This window comes from Gallinula chloropus (genome assembly GCF_964237585.1).
Source record: "Gallinula chloropus genome assembly, chromosome: 14".
NCBI lineage: Eukaryota > Metazoa > Chordata > Aves > Gruiformes > Rallidae > Gallinula > Gallinula chloropus.
Genome location: NC_140099.1, coordinates 7,993,725 through 8,015,106, shown reverse-complemented (window position 1 = coordinate 8,015,106; position 21,382 = coordinate 7,993,725). Strand labels below are relative to the sequence as shown.

The following is a 21,382-nucleotide window of genomic DNA, read 5'->3' as shown; positions in this document are numbered from 1 at the left end:
TCTGGTGCCCAAGTAGGGTTTCACCAGCCTCCGTGTTGCCCGGGGGGGATGCACTGCACGGGAGGTGAGGCTGCTGTTCCTGACACCCCCCCCTCTGGGGTTCCCCCCAGCTGCCATGTGGAGCAGCCGGCGTTCTCGGAGGGGGAAGAGGCCAGGTCTGTGTGGAAGCCGGTCGGGAGAGGGAGAGGTGTGTCTGGGTTTTGGTCGAAGGGAACCCAGAATCATTTCAGCAGGTTAGTTTGTGAGGCTGCAAGAGATCGCCTGGGTCATTGAGTTCGGGTCCCTGCAGCCAAGGCATGCCCACAGAATAGTCCTAAACCCCTTGCCACATGCCTCAGCCTCACCAGCTCTTCTGCTCCCAGTCCACAGCTCCACGTGGCACAAGTAATATTGTACCAAGACGCCTGCACACTATGTAGAGAGCAAAGGAGACTAATATATCAACTACAAATGTAATTTATGAAAGATTAACACATGAACATATTCAGAAGGTGCAAGCTGCAAAACACAGTTAAACATTTGCACTGTCCAGTATAAGTATACATTTCTAAAGTCATGGGATGCCTTCCTTACTGTTTCACCATATCTCCAGACAGGCCTGTTCTGCTTTGGCATCTGAATACCTTATGCAATAATAAGCATGTCATAAGGTTTGGAAGGTTTGGCCACAGGCACATCTGTTTTATCACTCTTGGTGACTGCAGTGGAAAAAATATAAATCTAGCTGCTTAACAACAAATTGAACTACAGTGAGTTTTGGTCAACAAAAGTGGACTGGAATTTGAGAACTAAACATTTGTAATGAGAACAGTGAAGTAGGATGAAGCTGTTACACATTCAATACAGAAGTGCTGTAATCAAATCATTCTGACACTAAAAGTAATGCTGCTTTTAATTCTCTTGTGGAACCAGAAATCTGACTTCTGAAGCCTTCTGTCACAGGCTTCAATTTTTAACTTTGGGATCGCCATTACTTCATTAAACAATTCTTTCTATGACTGATCAACCTGCAGCTTAGTTAGCTGCCTAATCTGAAAGGCAATGCCAGGTTTTATTGTAAGCTGCTTTATCATTTTTTCAGCTTGTCTTCTCAAAGACAGCAAAATTTAATTGTAATTCTCTAAACAGCTCTCAGACCACGAGGCTAAAGTGATAGACCTGTTTGCATGAGCTTGCAAATGACTGTTTGCATTCAGCTGCAGCACAGATCACTTCCCAGACAATTACTTTGCAACCCAATGACAAATTAAGGGCCACAATGTTCTTTTTTTTTTTTTCCCCATATAGTTGGTCAAACTTATGCATGAATTAAAGCAGATACTACCTCTATTCTATCTCTAAAACGTTTGTTAGTGGCCCTAATAACTAGTGAATATTATCCAGGCAAGTAACAGCTGTCTTATGTTGTAAATCACCAAGGGATAAGCCAGCATTTGGAAATGAAAGCTACTGCTTAACAGCATAGTCTGAGAACCTGTGAACTGGAATTGAACAAAGTGTTGAAATTGGTACTACCTTGCAAGTTTCTCAGTAGTATTGTGGAGCAGGCTGAGTAAATTATAATGTATTTCCTAAATTTTCTTTAAAATGTACCATAAAATGGGAAAAATACTGGTTGCATTCAACTCTGTGGGATCTTTCCATTGCTTTTAATTGGATCAAGAGTACAGCAGGGGGGAGGTCCCTGAACTTCATGGAGTTCCCTTGCTAACGTCTTATTTGCACAGTGTGGTTTTGTTCTGTATCAGGGAAATAAAATGACTTGGGTCTATGTCTGTAGTAGTTTCAGCTCCGTCGTGACTCTGCAGAAGATTCCTGACATATTTGTTCTTCTCTAGTTGACAGCCATCAGCCAACTACAAGACTGCCACAATGAGTTTTGTTGAGTATGGAGATACGATAAAGGATGGTGACACAGCTATTGTGTTCCTGGGCCACGAATCCATGTTTCCCGTGAAAGTCCAGCATGGCACTGTAACTCAGACTAAGTACGGGGTCATCAGGCATTCCGTGGACCTCATAGGCAAGAAGTATGGCTCCAGAGTGACCTGTAGTAAAGGAGGGTGGGTGTTTATTCTTCACCCAACCCCAGAACTGTGGACCATGAATCTTCCACACAGGACACAGATTCTGTATTCCACTGACATCTCTATAATCACCATGATGCTAGAACTGAAGCCAGGCTCCGTAGTCTGCGAATCAGGTAATAATATGTTGAAATCCTTTATTAAGAACTAACACCAGCACTTTGATGAAAAAACAGACTTATCTTTACATTTTGCAAAAAGGGTTTTTTCCTCCATTGTGATATAATTTCCCAGCCTACACATTGAGTAATTCTATTCCGTTGTGCATGCAATACCAGCTTCTGTTTCTTCAACAAGTAACATTACCTCAGTATGCTGGTCTCATGTATGGGTACACCTTTGAGTAAGTGTTTGATTAATTCATCTTATCTTCACAGAATATACGTTTAAACATTTTTCTTCCCTTGTTCTAAAACTTAGTTGAAAATATTTTTAAATACATTATTTGAATAAAAATACAGGCTTTGAATTTGCAGTTTCAGAGAACATAGTTGAGATAACCCAGTGAAAGAGACTCTGATGTTAGGGTGTTGAACTAGTAAGAGAAATAAATCAGCAGTATTTATATTATGTGATACCATCTAAATATGTATGTTTCATCTTTCTCTTCCAAAGTATGATCCACTTGTATAACTGCAACTGCGTGCAAAATCACTGTAGCTGTATAATACAATGGATGCTGTGTTCACCACAAGGCTGTGTTTTGCTTCTAAATTTGGTTTATTTTCTTACAGCTTCCGTGATCTTGCTTAGTTTGGAAGTAAGAAGTTAAATTCTATATTACTAGATAATTTCCTGGTTAAATACAGTTTATAATCCCTCATACATTATTACTGCAGGCAGTATGAGGCTTGCATGATTTGAGTGCATCTCTGTAGTCTGGAAAAACGTGGAACTGAAGGAGTTTATCCTTGTTTTTTTCTGTCTGTTTCCTTTGAGCGTTTTTACAAAGCACTTTAATACACTTCCCTCTCAAGCGTAGATATGGCAAAGGATCAGTGTGACAGGATTGTGCTGCACTGCATTTAATTGCATTTAACATTTCCTCTTCCCACCCAAGCATAATTTTGGGCAGCTTTTCAAGCATAATCACCGCTCTCCAGCACATCTGAGTGCCATTTACCTCTGCATCCAGTTGCACCCACTAAGAAACAGGTGGTATATGGAACTGGTTCCTGCAGAGCAGCACTTGAAACAAGCAAAGCCACATGCAGAAGCCTCTGGTACTGCTAAAATGATTGGGTCCTATGAGTTTATAATTTGGTTTTCAGGACGATCAGGCACTTCTAGGGTTGTCATGGGAAGCAGCAGTATTGTTCACTGGGCAGCTCTTCCCCTCTTCCCCTCCCCACTGTGTTTAGACAGGATGGGAAAAATAAACACAGCAAATTATTCAGGGTGGCAGAGAATGTGAATTTCTCTGTGTTCTGCCTCACTGGGAATAGGTGAATGTTAAAGTGCAGAGCTGCACATAAAATGTTTTCAGTAGCATCAAAGCCACCTAGAGAGGGTGAAAATGTTTAAAAGCTCATTTATCTAAACAGCTAAGAAATGGAAACAGTTGATGAGGTAACCTATCCAGATTCCCAAAAATGTTATGAGTCAAAAGTCATAGCCACAAACAATCCTTTTTGTTAATGGGAAACTGTCACCTGGTTTATTTTCATGCAGCTTTCCAGGAAAAGTGAACAGTTTTACTACTATAGTTTTGCCTGTGTTGCTTGAAATATTCGGTGTGCATGAAGAAAGGGAACCTGCTTTGGCAGGGAGGCTGGACTCAATGATCTCTGAAGGTCCCTTCCAACCCCTACAGTTCTGTGATTCTGTGAAAGAATGAAAGAAAGAGTATTGCATCAAATTCATCCAGTTAACCTTGAAGCAGGGATCTTATTGCAAATTTCCTGGCAGCTGACCAGAAGTAGTGATTTGAATTAAAAATTGTACAGGTATTGACAACTGGAGCCTCTAGTGTGATGATGTAACCTACTTTGGTGCCATCCTAAATTAGACAGTATTCAGTGATCCAAAATCATTAGTTCTAGATTAACCTTGTGCAGCCTAGACAGAACCAGCCCAATGGCAATTAATAGCAACAAGGCAGGAAATCTGGTCTAGTAAATGACATTTGAGTCTGCTTCCTGCTGGTGCTGGTTTTAGCTGTATTTTGATTATTAATTAGCATGGAGGTCTGTCTTTTTTATTATTTGGAACTGAGCTGATATTCATAGCTGCTGTACAGACTGGCAAAGCAGGCATGGTAAATAGGCCAGGCTCTTTCCCTCGTCTTACTAATTAGACTATGGAAGAGTGCCTGCCCTGCATTTACCCAGTGTTAGCAAGCAGAATTGTGGGTTAGTCTCCACACCTGTATGAAGAAAGGATTGGTAAAGAAAGATGAAATGCCCTCTGTGTTACGGTGTAATGCTGCCAATATCAGTGCAAAGGATCTTTTGCATGCAATGAGAAAAATTCAGTCAAGTAGCCAGGAGGCTTAATTTTATATCTCGTTAATTATGCAGTTTAAATTTATTAGTCATGATTTGTCATAAATGTTATAAACATATTAATATAGTTTTTTACCATTTTTTAATAATCTTAAATACATAAAAAGCATACTTGTCAGCAGTGCATGTATAATTAAAAGGATCCATGCATACTCTGTTGAGGCTATAAGGAAACTCAGAATCTGATGCTTTATGATGGAGGTGAAGGAGTAGGATCCTTTTTTCTGTCTTCTGGTAATTTCTAATTTAAAAATCCTTGTTGAGATTTAAAAACTGTTAGGACTGTTGCTGGAGCTAAGACCTCTTGAAAGCATTGGTCCCTGGTCTGGGGATCCCCCACTCTGATACAGACTTTAACAGCCTGATCTTTTCAGAATCAAAGGAACCTTGAGATAGCTTCTAAAATACCTGCTGTGGGTGGCCTAGTAGTAGGAATTTTCATCAGGTAACTCTTGATGCCATTTGCATTCATTGCATGTGCAGCCACTGTCTAGTTAAAGGAATAAGCTGAAAGTTGGGGTTTTTTTTGTGTTGCCACACTCTCCAAGACTAATCCTGATGTCATCTTTCCTGGGAAGGCTATGTTCAGTCCAGTGATTACAGCTGCCTGTAGTGTAAAACTCCATTTGACAATGAACGTTGAGGTTTTTACATTTCTTTTTATGCCATATTGTAACCAATATGAAAACTTACAGGTATTTTTTCCAAACAAAAGTGTGTGGAATCCTTTTTTGTTTCTTTCCAGTCCCCACATACCCAAGCTTTTTTAACTGTCCTCTCTCCCTGGTGAGACCTGTGCAAGTGTCTGTCCTAACCTCTAAATTACTCAGGAAATGCAGTACAGCACTGTGAAACCTCATTTAATCTAATAAATCTCAAAAGTATTTTGGCTTTGATAGAGCATTATACTTAGACAAAATGTAATTTAGTATTATTCTAACCACCATCCCAGTGATCCTTCAGCATTCAACAAAATCAGCCTCACATGAGCAAAAATGTTAATTGGATTTTTCATTTCCCTTCAGCAAAAACCTAAATTAAAAATTGCTAAATCCTGTTCATTGCCACACAGCACAGCAATGGGTTTCTGAGCCCACGGACTGGATTTCTGGAGACTGAGAATAGTATTCTGGGTTCTCATGGTTTCTCTGTGGAGGAGTAATGAGAGCTGTTCACCAGCCTTACACTAGAGCTTCTCAAAAACAATTATGAAAATTTCAAACTCACAGCCTGGGTATAGATTTTGTTAAGAGTACACTCGTAAAAAATTAATTGTGACTTAATGATTAATGGCTACTCTATAAATGTTTAATAGTTTTTTGTGGAGTGAGTCCCAGCAAGTCAGCTGTATGCTTATTTTTCTTCAGAAGCTTATAGCCTTTTTGATTAATAACTGCTCATGTCTTTACAATGTTTGTGGCATAAGTATATGTAAACTATGGGTATGTAAAGTACAGACTAAAGTTCCTAAGTATTAATTTGATTTTGGAACATGCTCATACTAATTACATCTATGTTTTATAATGTCTTCCTTATCTATGTGTTAGCAGCTGTTAAGGTTAGAGAGAAGAATGTGAAGACCTGATCATTGTATAGCACCTTCTGAAGCACTAGAAAGGCCTCAGTACAAACGTTGAAGAGCGTAGTATTCTCTTGACAGACCAAAGAACTGAACCAAAACTGTGGCCTCATGAGGCATCACTTTAATGTATTCAGACTTGTGGCTGACCTGCAGCTGATGAGAAATGCTGTTCATACCCTAAGGCATTTGTTTCCAGACTTTCTGTTCTCACTTTCATCTTATCATTTCACCTGACCACCATGTGTGTTTCTCATGCAGCTCTGAACTTGACAGTATTACGTCCATTTGCAGAAGATCCCTCTCTAAAGAATTCCAACTCTTTAATCTACAAGGAAAAATTCTTTTCAGTCTTCCCATTCCCATTCCTTTTGTAGGCAGTGTCAACCTTGAAAACTTCCCTACTCGTCTTTCCCCAACTCCTTGATCTGGTCAATGAGCAGTGGCCCTCCCTGCTGCCTAAAACGCCTGTTTCAGTATGGTGCCCACAACAGATGGGCAGAATGCTGATCTTCTGTAAAGGGAATTTCTTGATCTGCTGTTTCCCCATTCAGCTGCCAGCTCATGTCCTTGAAACTCTTTCTCCTCTCTCTTCCTGTTCTTGCTGTGTCACATCTCTGCCACCATGATTTGAGCCCTTGCCTATCTTCACAGTAAGGTCTTTGGGTTAGTTTCCATCAGATGCTTAATATATCTTCATATGTTTGCTGAAAATTAATAGCAATTCTCCTGTTACATAAACTTGTCATGTAGAGTGAGCAGTCTCTGTTCAGTGTTTCTTGACAGATACTAGCTGTGGAGTTGTTAGCACTATCTAAAGACGCGTTTTCCTTTGCTTTTGGGGCTCCTTCCATTCTCATGTCTAACTCATGACCTGCCTTATTTGCTAGATCTGAGTGGTGTCGCTAGGAGACACATACAGCAACACTGTCATTGTTTTGTTGTATTTACTCATTTTAGAATCTCAGCCAAATTTTGAAGCTTCAGTTCTATTAAAATGCTACTAGATATTGTAGAGACCCAGTACTAAATTATACTTTGCATACTTTCCAGTTTTCCTTCTTTCAAGCAATATGAACCTATATATGCACTTAAGAGTGCTGCTATAAGCATCTATAGGTCCTTAATCCCAGTTTGCAGTTCCTTGTTTAAAAAGAAGCAGCCATGGTGAGAAATTTTTAAGCAGCCATGGTGAGAAATTTTTAAGGAAGACTAGCGAAGCGATAGCCTGCAATGAGGAAATGTAGTGGAACACAGAATCAGGTCACTTAGGTTTATAGCATGGGTGAGATTCCAGGAAGTTAGACAAATACCCTTTGCAATAAGAAAACCAGACTAAACAGAAAACAGTGGTGTTACTTGGTTATCAGTCAAGTGCTATGCTAGATGCTGTGGTAACACTCATGTTTCTTTTAACAGTGTTCTGATGTGTATCTGCACTGTGTTGAAATAGCTTGTGTTATTATTGAACAGCTCAGATGTTGTCCACTGCAGCTTGGAAAAGGTGAGAAGCCATCTTAAGGTGGACGTTGTCTCAAGATGGCTGACACGTGTGGAGGCTTCTCTGTGGAAAACCTGCCACTTGAATAAGCAGGGAGTGAGAGGAGCAGATCCAGGGGAGTGATCAGGGAGTTAATCTGATCAATACTTTCTTGGCTGCAAATCAGAGGGAAGTATCAGTAGTTAAGAGTGTTTCATCTAGGTGCCCACTTGTTAAGATTGAACTCCTTCTAAAATGGCGGTATTTTCATTGCCTGGGGAAAGGGCAGAACAAGCTCCCCTGAGCTTAGATGTATCAGAACAGAGGGTGCTTGAGCCCAAGATGGGAAGGCTACTGCATCTTCAAGGTCAGTAGCCACCTAACTCCAGGGGTTTTTATGTGCTGATCCCCTACATGGTGCCTCCTCCTCAGAATTTGAGCTTTGAATATGACATATTGGGGACCACACGATGACCTAAGCGCTCTCCTAAGTGAACTCTAAAACAGCCACTGTGGTGTTAAGAGTGTCTCCAGTACAGTTTGAATTACAGTTGGTTTACCTCTCTTCTGTAGAGCCCATTCATGATTAATACGCTGTAGTTAAATGGGCATTGTCCCGTGGCAGAGAGCAATCAGTTTCCAAGGCTATTTATAGTGCAAGCTGTCAGAAGGGCAGGCATCATGGTATAAAAACTATAAGCTGTTACTTGTTCTAGAAGTGTCTTACCTTCTGCTTCCAATCTCAAATCACACTTATATGAGATTTCACTGCACTTATATGAGAATGAACATCTACTGAAGGCCATCCAGTTCTTAACTTGCCTCTTCTGATACAAAATACTTATTTTTGAGCATTCAGGGTTTTGTGTACAGCTAATTCAGCCATGATATTTCAGGTTTGGTAGCATTCTGCTTCATCTCTTCAGTAGTACTCCTTGCGTTTTGCTGCTTCCCTGAATGATTCTGTATCATGCTAAGGGTATCTTTCATTTCCCAAGGAGACCTGAATCTGACTAAAACTTATTCCAAACTCATGCCTGGGACTCTGAGTCATATTTTGTTGGATGCTACTTTTTTTTTTTTTTCTGTTGTGATTTTGAAATTGAGAAGGGAATTGAGAAATTGAAAGGGAATTAAGGTGGCAGGAGGACCCGACTATTGGATGCTGCAGATTTTTGGGGGAGAAGGTGAACATAAATGCTCACTTCCCCTTCCACAACATCACAGAAACCTAGGGTTGAACCTCTGCCTTCTGTAGATAGTGCTGATTGGGCTTTAGGGGTTGTGGTGCGTACGGACTCATGCTGAACTGCCAGACCATCATATTCTTAATGAATCATATCAAGCATCCTGAACTGTCAGGCAGGTAAGAGTTGAGGGTCTTCATGATTTCACAGGACTGGGTTCAGGGTCTGGCATCTCTTCAGGGAGAGGTTTTGCAATGGTGGGTGATTCATAACCATCTTGTTCTTTGTTTCCTCCAGTTTTGAGAGTGTTGTCACGGAGAAGGCAGGCACCATCTTCAGAAATACTCTCATTAATGATGTTAGTGTCATAGAATTTGATATGTTAAAATGTGATACGTGTGTATTATTCTCATGCTTATGGCAGCCAGTCAACAATAAATAATTCCTGGCAACCTTGTTTAACAAAGGCTCAGGCTGTAATATGCCTGCAAGTGGTGACTTTCCACATCCTGGGTTTAGTTCAGGGTTTGGCTTGGAGTGTTCGTGAATAAAAAAAAGAGCACCAGAAAATAATCAAAAAAGAAAAATCCTGCTGGGTTTTCCTAGGAGGGAGACAAACAGTATCTTAGTGGTGGTTTTAAGAGCAGATTTAAAAGGAAAGCGATTAAAAATGTAAAAGAATATGAACAAGGAAACTGGATACATGCACAAGCTGCCTCTCTCTCTCCTGCTTATAGCCCAGCTGTGCTGACAGGCCTTCTGTTCACTCCTCTAGCTGAGCACAGAAAGCTGCAGAAAGTGTGCAGCATTGCCCCTTTGAGAGGAAAATAATTAAATTCCGTCCGTTTGCAAAAGTTCTCAGTTGTGCAATCCTGCCTTCTGGCATGAAATGTAAAGGCAGAATTTCAGTCATTTTAGCATCCTGTGAACAGTATTTCCCTGCTTTTACCATTAAAAAAAAAAACCCACTTAAAAAATCAATGAAATGCTATTTCTTTGCTATGCACATATATCACTGAGTTTTTACAGCCACATGGCTGCTGTGCTGCCATTACTCCTCTTGACCAGGGAGAAGTTTATAGTGACATTTAGAACCTACAAGTCCCGTGACCATATACTGTGCACATGTATATGTCTTTTGCCTTTTGTTTGAATACTGACATGAATGCATGGATTTTCACTTTAAATGTGTGTGTCACGGTACCTCTCTTCCCTTGGATCTCTTTGGAGCCCATGCTAAAATCTGTAGGTCCTCCCTCATCTAATCTGCCATGAGGGGGGTGGGGGGTGTGCTAGCCTGCCCCTTGGGGTCAGAGCCCTCCCAGAGGGAGTCAGAGGAGCAGTGCTGATGGCACAGTGCAGTTGGTTGATCTGGTGGCAGACTTGGGCTCTGAGCTCTGTTTGTAGTCTGAATGGCTCCCCTTTCAGAGCTGTCAGATTAAATACAGCGCCACGACAGTGTTTCTCCCCTTGTGTGACTAGAGGGCAAGAACCTTGGATCCGTAAGTAAACTCTGACTTCCTGTACAGTTACAGAAAGTATTGCTCCAATTAAGCAGCTGTAGCAGCCTCTGTGTCCCCTAATTAATTTCCTTTCTGCTCATTTCTGAGCTTTCTCTACCACTGCTGTACTTTAGGTTCTGTCCTTTATAAGCTTTTTTTTAAAGATTTATGTTAGTTGAAAGAACTTGCTTCAGGCTGGAATTTAGCCTCAACAGTCGTTGAAGATAGCTAGAAATAGATTTTCTTTCTACAGGAGAAATGTGTTCCAAGTACCAAATTATAAATCAATAAACACAGATTTGGGTTGCTGTGGGGTTTTGAGTTTGGGGAGTTATTCTGTTAAATGCCACTCGAGTGAGTAATTTGCAGTGTGAATTGGTATGTGTATCTTCTCTTCAGTGGAAACATCAGTTATTAGTCATTCATGTGTTTAATACGACAGTGGATCATTAAAAATAAGTCTCCTAAATTATCAAACTAAAAAAAAAGGAAAAAATAGTCTGTGGTTGTACGTGGCAATTCTACTTACATACAGTTTCAGGTCTGTGATGGATCTCATGAGACTGTTAGGGTTGTGTAAGCTTGTATGTATGTAAGTCACCTGTGAAATCAGGTTGTTTGGTCAGTGTGACTGCAGGAAGCCAAGAGGCCTTAGTTCTGGACAATTCCAGTGGGAGCTGAGGATGGAATTGGATTTCTCCTGAGAGGCCCAGGCAAACAGACTCCATAATCCCAAAGGCCATTTGGTTACACGGGTATCAATAGGATTTTTCAAGCTTGGACATTTGCCACCGTCTTTTCTTTGTTTTAATGAAGTACAAGCATTTGAAAATATGTTAAAATTTTACATCATCTCTTTTCAATCTAGAAGAGTCTGGTACTTGGAGAAAAACTCTGATTAATTTCCTTGAAGATTTCCTGTTGTGTTTACTTCCTAGCTTTCTCTTCTGGCACTTGTTAGAGCTACAGCTGACCTTTGGCATTATTTTGACCCAGGACAGGTCCTGAGTTTGCCAGATTTTTAATTAATGATTGAGGACCCTGAAGACTGTTTCCTGGGTAATTTAGTCCCCCTCTCCTTGTGAAGGAAGGACTGTTTAACCAGTGGTTTCTGTTCATTTTGGTTTTGAGTAAGCGCTCAAGCAGGAGGACTAAAGGAGAAGACCTTCATTCTGATGTTTAGCCCTGTCAAAAGGCATTTCATGAGCTGTTTCTCTTTTCCAGGTACAGGTAGTGGATCCCTCTCCCACGCTCTCATCAGGACAGTGGCTCCCACGGGACATCTGTACACGGTGGAATTCCACCAACAGAGAGCTGAGAAGGCCAGGGAGGAGTTTCGTGAGCATGGTGTGGAGCATCTGGTCACCGTGACCAACCAGGATGTCTGCAAAAATGGGTTTGGTGTCTCAAATATTGCAGATGCTGTGTTCCTAGACATTCCTTCTCCGTGGGAAGCCATAGGGCATGCGAAGTCAGCGTTGAAAGCTGAAGGTAACTGCACTTACCTCTCTCTGTTCAGGAAGCATGCACACATCTCTGCCTTTGAGCCATATGCTAGACCTGCTTGCTTCCGTTGTGTGATCACTGTTCTCAAATGTCAAAGTCTCTAGGCATTTCTCAGGCTGAAACACCTTCAAAAAACGTTTTCAATTTACAGTGGGGAATTTGAAAGGAAAAGAACAAACTTTTTCTTACAGGCTTGTGCTAGCTGCTACAATTAGCATGGGCAGTTTAGAAAAAAACCCTTTGAACCTTTGTCAAGTGCATTTTGCTAGATCTGAGGCGTGTGAAGCAGCAGTAACAATAAATGCTGAAAGCAAATTTCTTTGGCAATTCAGTAGAAAGGTGTTTGTATAAAAGGTGATCGGATGCACTTTACATCAATCATTACAGATTTGCACCTATTAACAGAGCACCCCAGCAGTAATGTTAAAGAAAAGGTGGTTATACTTAAATACCTTTACCAGCTTCTGCCTTACCTCTCTACTGTTTGTTGCTAAGGACATGTTTGCCCTTGGCTGTAGTGGGAGTGGAACATAAAGGCTTTTGTAGCTTATGGTAGTGGTTCTGGGATTGTGACAGTCAGAACTGCAGAGATATTTGATGGATTTCATCAGTTCATTATATATCTTCTCCCTGTTGAAAAATAAGCTCCAGTGAATAAATCATGGTGTTACCCTGAAATAAGTTTTCCCCTAATTAATGTTACACTAGTGTGGATCTGAAATGACTTGTGCCAGATCGCTTCCATCTATAAAAGTGACTTTTCTAATGATGAGAGCATGGAGTGCTGAACTGTGCCCATGCTGGGGCATGAGTTTAGTAAAACTTGATGATGTGCCAAAGCCCAGTTCCTTGTTAAAATACAGGCCTAACCTTAAGTGAATTGCTAGGTCTTCTTGAATTCACAGGATTTAAGCTTGTTCTTAAAGGTCACTGGATGTGTGTTACCTTGCTCAGTCAGGACGGATTCAGCTGTTAGGCTACCTCCACTACTGATGAGAATCTTCTAGACAGCTTTCTGATACCTGTGTAACACATGCTTTCTTTAAAAAGCAAATAAATAACAGGAGACTTTTTAGCACTCTATACATGCAGGAGTTACAGCTCAATTTGTAGCTGCTTTCCAGTGTGTCCTGGGAAGAAAGTAATTTTCAGAGCACTGTACGATGCCCTTCCCATGCTCAAATTATCTAATCTAGTGAGCACAACACTCAGCTGACTTCCCAGCTTAGAAGGCGCTGCATTGCGCAGTCCAATTTGAATTATTTAAGTGGTGCATGTTTGGAATACTAAGCAGAGCTGCTTGAACAGTTCCAAGTTTTGAATCCTTGCCTCGCTCCAGCATTTGAAATCCTAGGAAAGGTATTACAGTCCCAAACTGGCCATACCATCTGGCTGTACTTTTCTGTGCAATGCTACAAGGTTACATCTGCCTTGTACCAGTACCAGTAAAAACGTGAAGTTGCTGATCCTTGCTGCAGTTTTTTCTGAGATCTGGTATTGGTCTAAGGCTCATCTTTTGGGTTTCCTAGTACCTGACTGAGGTGGGGACATGTTTTATTTCGATTTTGCTATTTTGCATATAAACAAAAGCTGATTTTTGTACAGAATATAATTGTTTGCAGTAGTCATAGCTACAAACTTACACTCGTTTCTGGTTTATTCCAAATCATGTGGGTAGTTTTGTTGTGGTGGTTTTCTATTTTACTGTTGTAATATCTAAAATATGACAGAAGGGTATCTGCAACTTTCCCTCTCCCTACCTCAGGCAGATAATTTTTTAGTGTTCCTTTATTTTGTTTTCAAACTCTTCTGCAGTAAGAACAGTCTGTGCACATACTGCTGTTCAACACTGTTCCAAGGGTTAGTATAGTGATAAAGCATCTCTGGAGAAAATGAGTCGTTCCACTCTTCTCCCTCCACGCCCCCTCTCTCACATCTGGACAGGGTCACGTTTGAGCCATTGTGGGGTTCATTGTGATGTGTCATGCAAATATTACAGCTGTACTGCCAGATAGTAGTAATTTATTCCCTAAAGTCTAAAGGTACTTCGAATGAAATCAGAACAAAGTGAATTCAATACATCAGCTAGCCACCTCTTTAAAGCCACAATATTCTTTATAGAGTGTTCAGCTGAGACAGTAAGTGAGAGTTCTCATCCTTAACAAAACCTTATCAAATCAATGTTTCCTCTCCTACTTAAGCTCAAGATCCTGAATAGTTGCAGCTCCTAGTAGGCTGAGTGTTAATGATCCTCTTTGCAGAGTATATTTATCACTCACGTTATGCCTTGCAGTATGCTGTAAATACACTGCTTACAGTAGCTTGGCCTCCCATTTAAAGCACTGCCAACCTCTGAAGAACTGAAAGAATAAAATGGCAGAGTAGGTTTGTGACTAGAAGGTTCTTGTTCTCTGATGATGTAGTTTGCTGACGTTCAGGCTTGCATCTCAGCTGCATCCTTCTGCGCTGATTTCACCAGTCACACATCCAGCAGAAATGCTGCTTGTAGTATCTCCTGGGCACTGCTGCACTGCAGAACCTGCTCTCATTTCCAGACCTGCACTGTTTTTCTTTTGCAGCATCTGCTGATTAATGCTTTTCTAGTCATGGGCGCTCTTCCTGATATCTGACCTTGGTGGTTTTTGCACAGTTGCTGTTAACCCCTTCAGGCTAATTTTTTATCAAATAAAGAAAAAATTTTAAATGTAGGAAAAATGTCCTTAATAGTCTACAGTTCTTAAATGCCCTGAAACTTTTGACTCACAGTCATCTCACAGCTGAATACTGTAGTGCTTTGAATATAATTCTGCACCCACCTACTCTACTCTCATAAATATTGTCTATTTCACTCAAGGCTGTGGAAGATGAGGCAGAAACCCATTTGTACAGTAATTTTCGTACAGATTTTAAATTTTGAGGTAGGGAGATGGAAAAATACAGCCATACATTAGGTTGGATTGGCCTCTTGCATTATAAATCAGTCCTTGGTGGTGGTTAAATTACCACCATGAGTCACAAAATTATTAAAACCACCCCTCTTTTGTTAGCTTTTTTTCTTTTAAAGATTTTAAAGTCAGACTTGCCACTTCCTCTTGGGCATCATAGAAGCCCTTAAATTATGAGTTTGTTAAATTCTGATCTTTGAGATACCATCTGAATCAGATAACATGGTGCTGTCAGGTCTCCCCCCCAAAAGTCTGCAGGGAAAGTTCCCTCTAAACATCTCCCTGTTTGGGCCTCTGCATTTCCTGCCGTCACAGGAGCCCTTCAGCAGTACTCTGCTCTTTGTAGTAGTCGTTGGTTTTCATTTCCAAAGTCTTATATTTGTTTTGTTTGTATACAGTGGGCTTAAAACAGGTCTTGTTTGCATTTTTTCCCCTTAGTGTAGCCATTGATGGTTGTCCTAATCTGCTAGGTTTGGTTATTTCAGATGCTGTGAAAGAGAATCCTCCCAGCAGCCTGCAGTACCGGAAAGCCATTGCCTGGTTTAGCTGGTTCCAGTTTTCATTTGGGCTTGCCTCCCTCCTGCCCTGCGCTTTCAGGGAATACCACATATAGGAAGTCTCACTGGCTATTTTTCTTGAGCCCCAGATGTTATGATCCCCTTTTTAAGTCACTCAAGTGTGGCTGTGATGGGTACCTGAGATCCGTGGCAATAAGTCCTCACCCCATAGGTATCTGGGTAGGTAGTGCCCCAGGCTGAATCACGCTGAGAAGAGGGCAGTGACATCAAGGCTGATGTTGTTTGGGCTCAGGCTTCCTCAAGAACAAACAGGGAATGTGTTACAGCAGGAAGCAGAGCCTGACAGTCTACCATGCTGTTGTCCTCCACTCATGCAGGTGCCGCTCCAGTCAGTATCAACACTTCTCGTGTCCCCAGGAGATTGTTTGGAAATAAATGGATGAAGCAATAAGTGTTTGCTAAAATGTCAGCATCGGCCTTTGCTAGTGTGGTACCTGCTTTGATCTGACAAAGAGTTAACTCGAGGTGAGGTTAAAGATCCACAAACTAAATTGAAATGTATCCTCTCAACATTGAGATGCCTTCTGGTCCAGCGCCAAGCTGCCCCACTAGGACCAGGTGCTAACTCACAAAGCAGCTTCATCTGGTTCGCAAGCACTGGCTGTTTGCTGAGCCAGCCCTGGTAGCTGTACCTTGCTGGAGTCTGTTAACCGAGCTCCAGTCCGTCAGGGCGTGGGAGGTCAGGTGCACACACTGGGTCTGTTCTGAAGTAAAAGTGATCCACTCACATATCAAGAATCAAGCAGAAGGATTCCTGCATCATAATCCATGCTGTGGAATACTGGCCACAGCTATTGGGCATTACGCAGTTTGTAAAAAATAGTTGGGGATGAAAGGATCCTTAAAGAAAGCTGTTGGGTTTTCTTCCCCAATTTGGAGCCAACTGATTTTTTTAATTTCCTTGTCACAGCTGATAATAGTGAACAGGAATAAATTCTTTCTGAAAGATGCACCTACAAATGTAGAGGTTAAGGTCATATTTACAGACAGTCACACCAAGCTCCTGTTAATGAGCTGGCAAGTGATTTCGAGAAAATTTTCTTTTCTGAATCAAGAAACATCCTTTAATTTCTTCCAACAGCTGAATCTTCTAATTTCACTTGTCAGGGAAGCTACATCAAATCGCCCACGAACACACTCACTTAAAGGACGTTCTGTCCCCTTTTACAGAGGCAATATTTTTAGTGTCCTACTAGCACAGAGTAAATGCCACGGTGATGCTGCTCAGTGACTCCTGCCTCGCCCCTACATAATGATAATGCCTGTATGATTTTTTTTTTCTTCCATTAGATCTTTGTAACATCATCTTCCAGTTACGACAGTGCACTGAAATCCCAAACCCCAGAGCTGTGTTCTTTTACCAGAGATAGAAATGCTGTGTTGTATTCTTTACATCACAGAATCATTGCTAAAATTACAGGCTCTTTTCCCCAGAACTTTAATGGTGCTTCACTACACATGTTCTTTTTGCATCTTCTGAATAAACCTGGGATGAAAAAAATCTAACAGAGCACTTGTGCCTACAGAAGTGAGAGCACATAACTTGGACATGTTTTCTGTATCATAAGCGTGCACTGGAATTCGTGTCAGTTGGGTACCACTGCCAGATTTTCCATGCTTGAAACCTTACACAGTTATTAGCTAAATAGAGCTGGTAGAGGTGTTACTCCTTGCTCAGACAAACGAGAAACAAAATGGTTTGTTGGAGTTGCACAGGAACATACCAGGAACTGCTCTTGCAGGAGGAGCAACTTTCAAGGCACTGCCCTGTTGTAAAGATGCAAGGGGGTGTCCCTTGATTACTAATTAGATACAGTCTGTTAAAACATTTGGTGCTATGTGGATGCAAACCTTCTCTTTAATTTCCCCCTTCCCTTAAGCTCCCATTTCTGAAATCATTCTAGTCTGAATTGTACTTCAGTTTTCATATCCTCTCAACCCTATTGCTGGTTACAATGACTGCCAGGACTGTGTGGGCTTGTTCCAGCCTACGGGTTCAGGAGATTTAACCTCTCCATTAAATGTTTCAAACTAACTCACTCCCTGTAAAATTGAAGGTAGAAAAAAATTTAAGTCTTTCATGCAGTCTCATTATTCTCTTCTCCTCAACTGTAGCACTTGTCAGATGCATTATACATGAATAAACACATTTTTAGACAGCTCTTCAGATCAAAAAGCTCACACAGCTTCCCAATGTGAACAGGATTAATCTCAGATAATTACTATATCAATTTATGATGACACACATCTCATTAACCAAATTTAGGAATGGTAGCTTTCCTAAAAGGAGAGCTCTGAAAGAACACAAACTCAGTTTGTACTAAAAAGTTTCCCTTCAGTGGATTTCACTGCTCTAGTCCAGTCCACCCCTTTGTGATCCACAGTGCAGTGTGCCCCACGAGCAGAGAGAGAGGGAGTACATGTCTTTTCTTCATTCACTAAGGAATCCTTGGCATGGCAAGACAAAGCCATGCATATTCAACTGCTTTTAAGCTCTAAATGCCTCTTGATGTTTAAAGGACAAGAGGGCTCTCAGAGAATCTGAGAATTATGAATGCTCAAATCTAGATTTATATCTGTTTGGTGATTGTGACAGGAGCTGGTAATCCCGTGGGGGTACAGAGGGCAGCCCACAGTGTAGAGGATTCAGAAGCATTTGGTCTGCAGAAGATGACAGCCACTCTGCTCCTAGAACAGATAAGCATGTCCTGAGAGCTGGTTTTCTGCTGCTCAGTCTGCTTTTTTTGCTGGTCTAAACACACCAATGGCAGTCGAAGCTTCCCAGATCTTTCTATTTTAGACAGCCTCTCGCAGTCTGGAGTTTTTGCCTTCCAACCTTCTGCCAGTTGTAGCTTTCTGGTCTTAATATCTACCTAATCAAACAAGTCCAGCCTTCAAGTCAAATCCATCCTGCTTGATGGTGCAGGAAAAAACAGAGGAGACCCCTCTCCCACTTGTTAGGATCCATAAAGGCAGATGCTTGGTGGTTTTGCTTCTAAGCTATTTGGAGGTATATTTATTGGGGAAGGGGGTATCATCATAATCAAAGAATAGGCATGAAAGGGAAAAATTGGAACTGGCAGAACTAACAAAAGCCCCTGGATGCTCTCAGTTATATGCAGTATCAGTTGTTAGGCTTTTCTCTCGTTCTTCATAACTGAGAAGCTTCTAGCTGTGCAGTAAGTAAAGTAACATTAATTTTGGTGCTTTCCCCCTGGGTATTAGGTACTGCAGGAGCTTTCTTCCCAACCAAGCAGCTCGAAAGCCCGTTTTCTGTAACCTCACTTGCCCAAGCAGTCTGCTTTGACACAAGGCAGCCTGATAAATCATCACCAAGTTTGGTACTGACATGCTGTACTCAGCTGACTGTCCTGAGGGAAATGAAGGGGTGCTCTGCCTTTAATTGAAGGCTTGACAAGAACCGGAGGCGGCTCTGCAGCTTCTATCTCAACAGCTGTGTGCAGGCTTCTTAGTTTTTGACTGTAAATCTAGAGCATGTGAATTCAAAAGCCTAAACATATCTTGAAACCCTGGTGATCAGAATAAATAAGAACAGTGTTGCTTACTGTAAATATAAATATATTTCCTTTTTTAATTGCAATATAAAGCACCAAAACCAGAAAGCCTGAATGAAATAGTAGTGAGTCTCTGGTCTCTCTGCAGATTCTTACCTCTCAGACAAAGAGATATTGTGAACTGACATTTAGCTAAGTTAGACATTTGTTCAGTTCCTCACACAATAAGAATATAACGTCTTTCTCTGTGACATATGTGCATTTATAGTAGCTTTCTAATTATGCAACAGAAATTTCTTCCTGAGCTTTTCTCAGTCTACAAACATGGTAGAAGTGTGTACTGCTTTGGCCAGGAAAGATTAACTGTCAGATTTGGAAACATTTTGGTAGCCCTGGCCGTGCTGATGAACACAGAAATCTAATTTCATGGGAGCTAGTGGACTGGATGTGCAATTAAATCAGCATCAACAGAGTTGGTTAATAATGACACATACCAGCATTAATTTTGCAGGTGACTATTAGATTTGTTTTTAATTGTCACTCCAGGGATTTAGTTGTCCAGAGTACTTTGTTCTGGAGATGCATGATAAGAAACCCTGGCTGTGGAGACTATTTCAGGGCGAAAATTAAATCCTACTTAATGTGTGGTGGATTAATGGTGGTGGAAAGTGTTCTTCCCCAGTCAGTACCCAGCACATCATTGCTGCACAGTAACTAGAGTGGTACAGTGACGCTTTCAGACCTGATGCTTGCTTTTTTTAGAGATGTGACTTTAGAAACGAATAAGGAAAAAAAAGGGGGGAGTTTGAGATAAAGCAGGCTTCATGTAGTCCCAGCATAGCCTCTATTTTTAGCAGGATGCTTTGCTCTCACTTGCACGGGTTCTTTAACTACTTAGACAACTCGTGTTGGAAGGCTTGACTGGATGAGCCTGGGAGAGGGCTGGGAAGGAATGCAAATCAGGTCAGCAAGCATTTTCATGTAATTGTAATAAGTGAAACAATAGCCGAAGCTACATTGCCCAGTGTTCCTTCCCCCAGCACAAAAGCTTTTCAGGAAGGGCAGTTGCCTTGTGGGACACTGTGTCCTGGGTGAAAGCACATGCCCTGGCTTTATGGCAGACAGTGTCCTTATAATTCTTTGATCTGATTTGGCTGTGGCTTTTCAGAGTAAATCTGAATCGTTCTATTCTCAGCTGTTAAGGTGACATTGCAGCACACCGAAAGTTGTAGGGGGCCTATTAACACTCCCTATTTAGAATGGGAAATCTAATTGTGCACAGGAGACAAGTGTTAGTTTAGACCTAAAACTCCTATCCTAGAGCTTTCCAGCATTTGCTGTAAAACTGCCTGGTGTGGTACCCAGAAGACTTTAATGCTGAGGAGACGTGATAGTCAGCTTGACTAAAAGGGTAAAGCCTTAACAGCACTCCATCTATGGCCTGGAGAGATTACTTTATTCTGTACACACATACCATCGTTCTCAAGTAAACACAGCCGCTTTTGTCGGAGAGTGTGTGCACGCACGCTCGGATTCTAATGAAGGCAACTCTGTGCAGTGTGTGGAGAATGACTTCTAGCTTTGTGTTGGTGCCAACTTCAGTGCAGTGCCTCCGTCCAGAGTAGTGGGCAGTGATTCCAAAAAAGTCTCTGCTCTAAAAGGAACAACTTCAACAGTTTTATCATGGACAAATGTGGTGGGCAACTCTGGATTGGGAAGATGAATGAATTTGTTGTTGCAGTTTTTGAAGGGTCTGAAGCATCAGGGCGAGTCATCCGTGTTTGATTTTGTGCACTTGAGACATGCATAGCTGCCTCATAGAGATTTTCCCAAAGAATGCTTTTACTTTGTCTTATGTAATAGTAAATCTGTGTGCAGCTGGATGAAAAGTGCTTCATTTTGGTCTTTTCTCTCTTTTCCCTGACCTGTCTCATCTTACAGGTGGCCGGATCTGCTCTTTCTCCCCCTGCATCGAGCAAGTCCAGAGGACCTGCCTCGCGATGGAAGAATATGGTTTCACAGAGATCAACACCTTGGAAATTCTGCTCCGAGTGTACAATGTGAGGACAATTAACTTGCAAATCCCTGACCTTGGAAAAGCAGCTGAGGATAATTCTAGTGCTGCCTCTGACAGCAGCAGCCCATCAAACCAAGGTAGCCCGTGCGCTAATCTGCAGCAAGGGACTGTGCAGTTCAAAAGCGGCGTGCCACTCAGGGAGATGGTGGGTCACACTGGGTACCTGACCTTTGCCACCAAGAGCCTGTTTTAGCACATGTTGAATTTGTGCCGTTCGGAGTGGTTTGTGTGTTTGTGTATGTTTTCTGTGTTCATGGTTCTTTTTTGTAGGGCATCCAAATTTTTACTTGTCAGGGAATTCCATATATAGTCAGATTTGGTTGGAATATGCTTTGTTTAAATAGCACACAAGCATTAACCAGAGCAGCATCAAGGGAATGTTGAGACTCTGGAATGGAGCTCCACTTGCAGTCAGAAAGAAG

General features: G+C 41.5%; 1 protein-coding gene across 1 annotated transcript; it reads left to right on the top strand.

Annotated features, from left to right (window-relative positions):
• Positions 1 to 1,872: 1,872 nt before the first annotated feature.
• Positions 1,873 to 21,153, top strand: TRMT61A (tRNA methyltransferase 61A; the record flags this gene model as incomplete). Its single annotated transcript, XM_084270685.1, has 3 exons — positions 1,873 to 2,203; positions 11,564 to 11,830; positions 20,825 to 21,153. 3 exons carry the CDS (start codon positions 1,873 to 1,875, stop codon positions 21,151 to 21,153), a joined length of 927 nt encoding a protein of 308 aa, XP_084126811.1.
• Between the last annotated feature and the right edge of the window lie 229 nt (positions 21,154 to 21,382).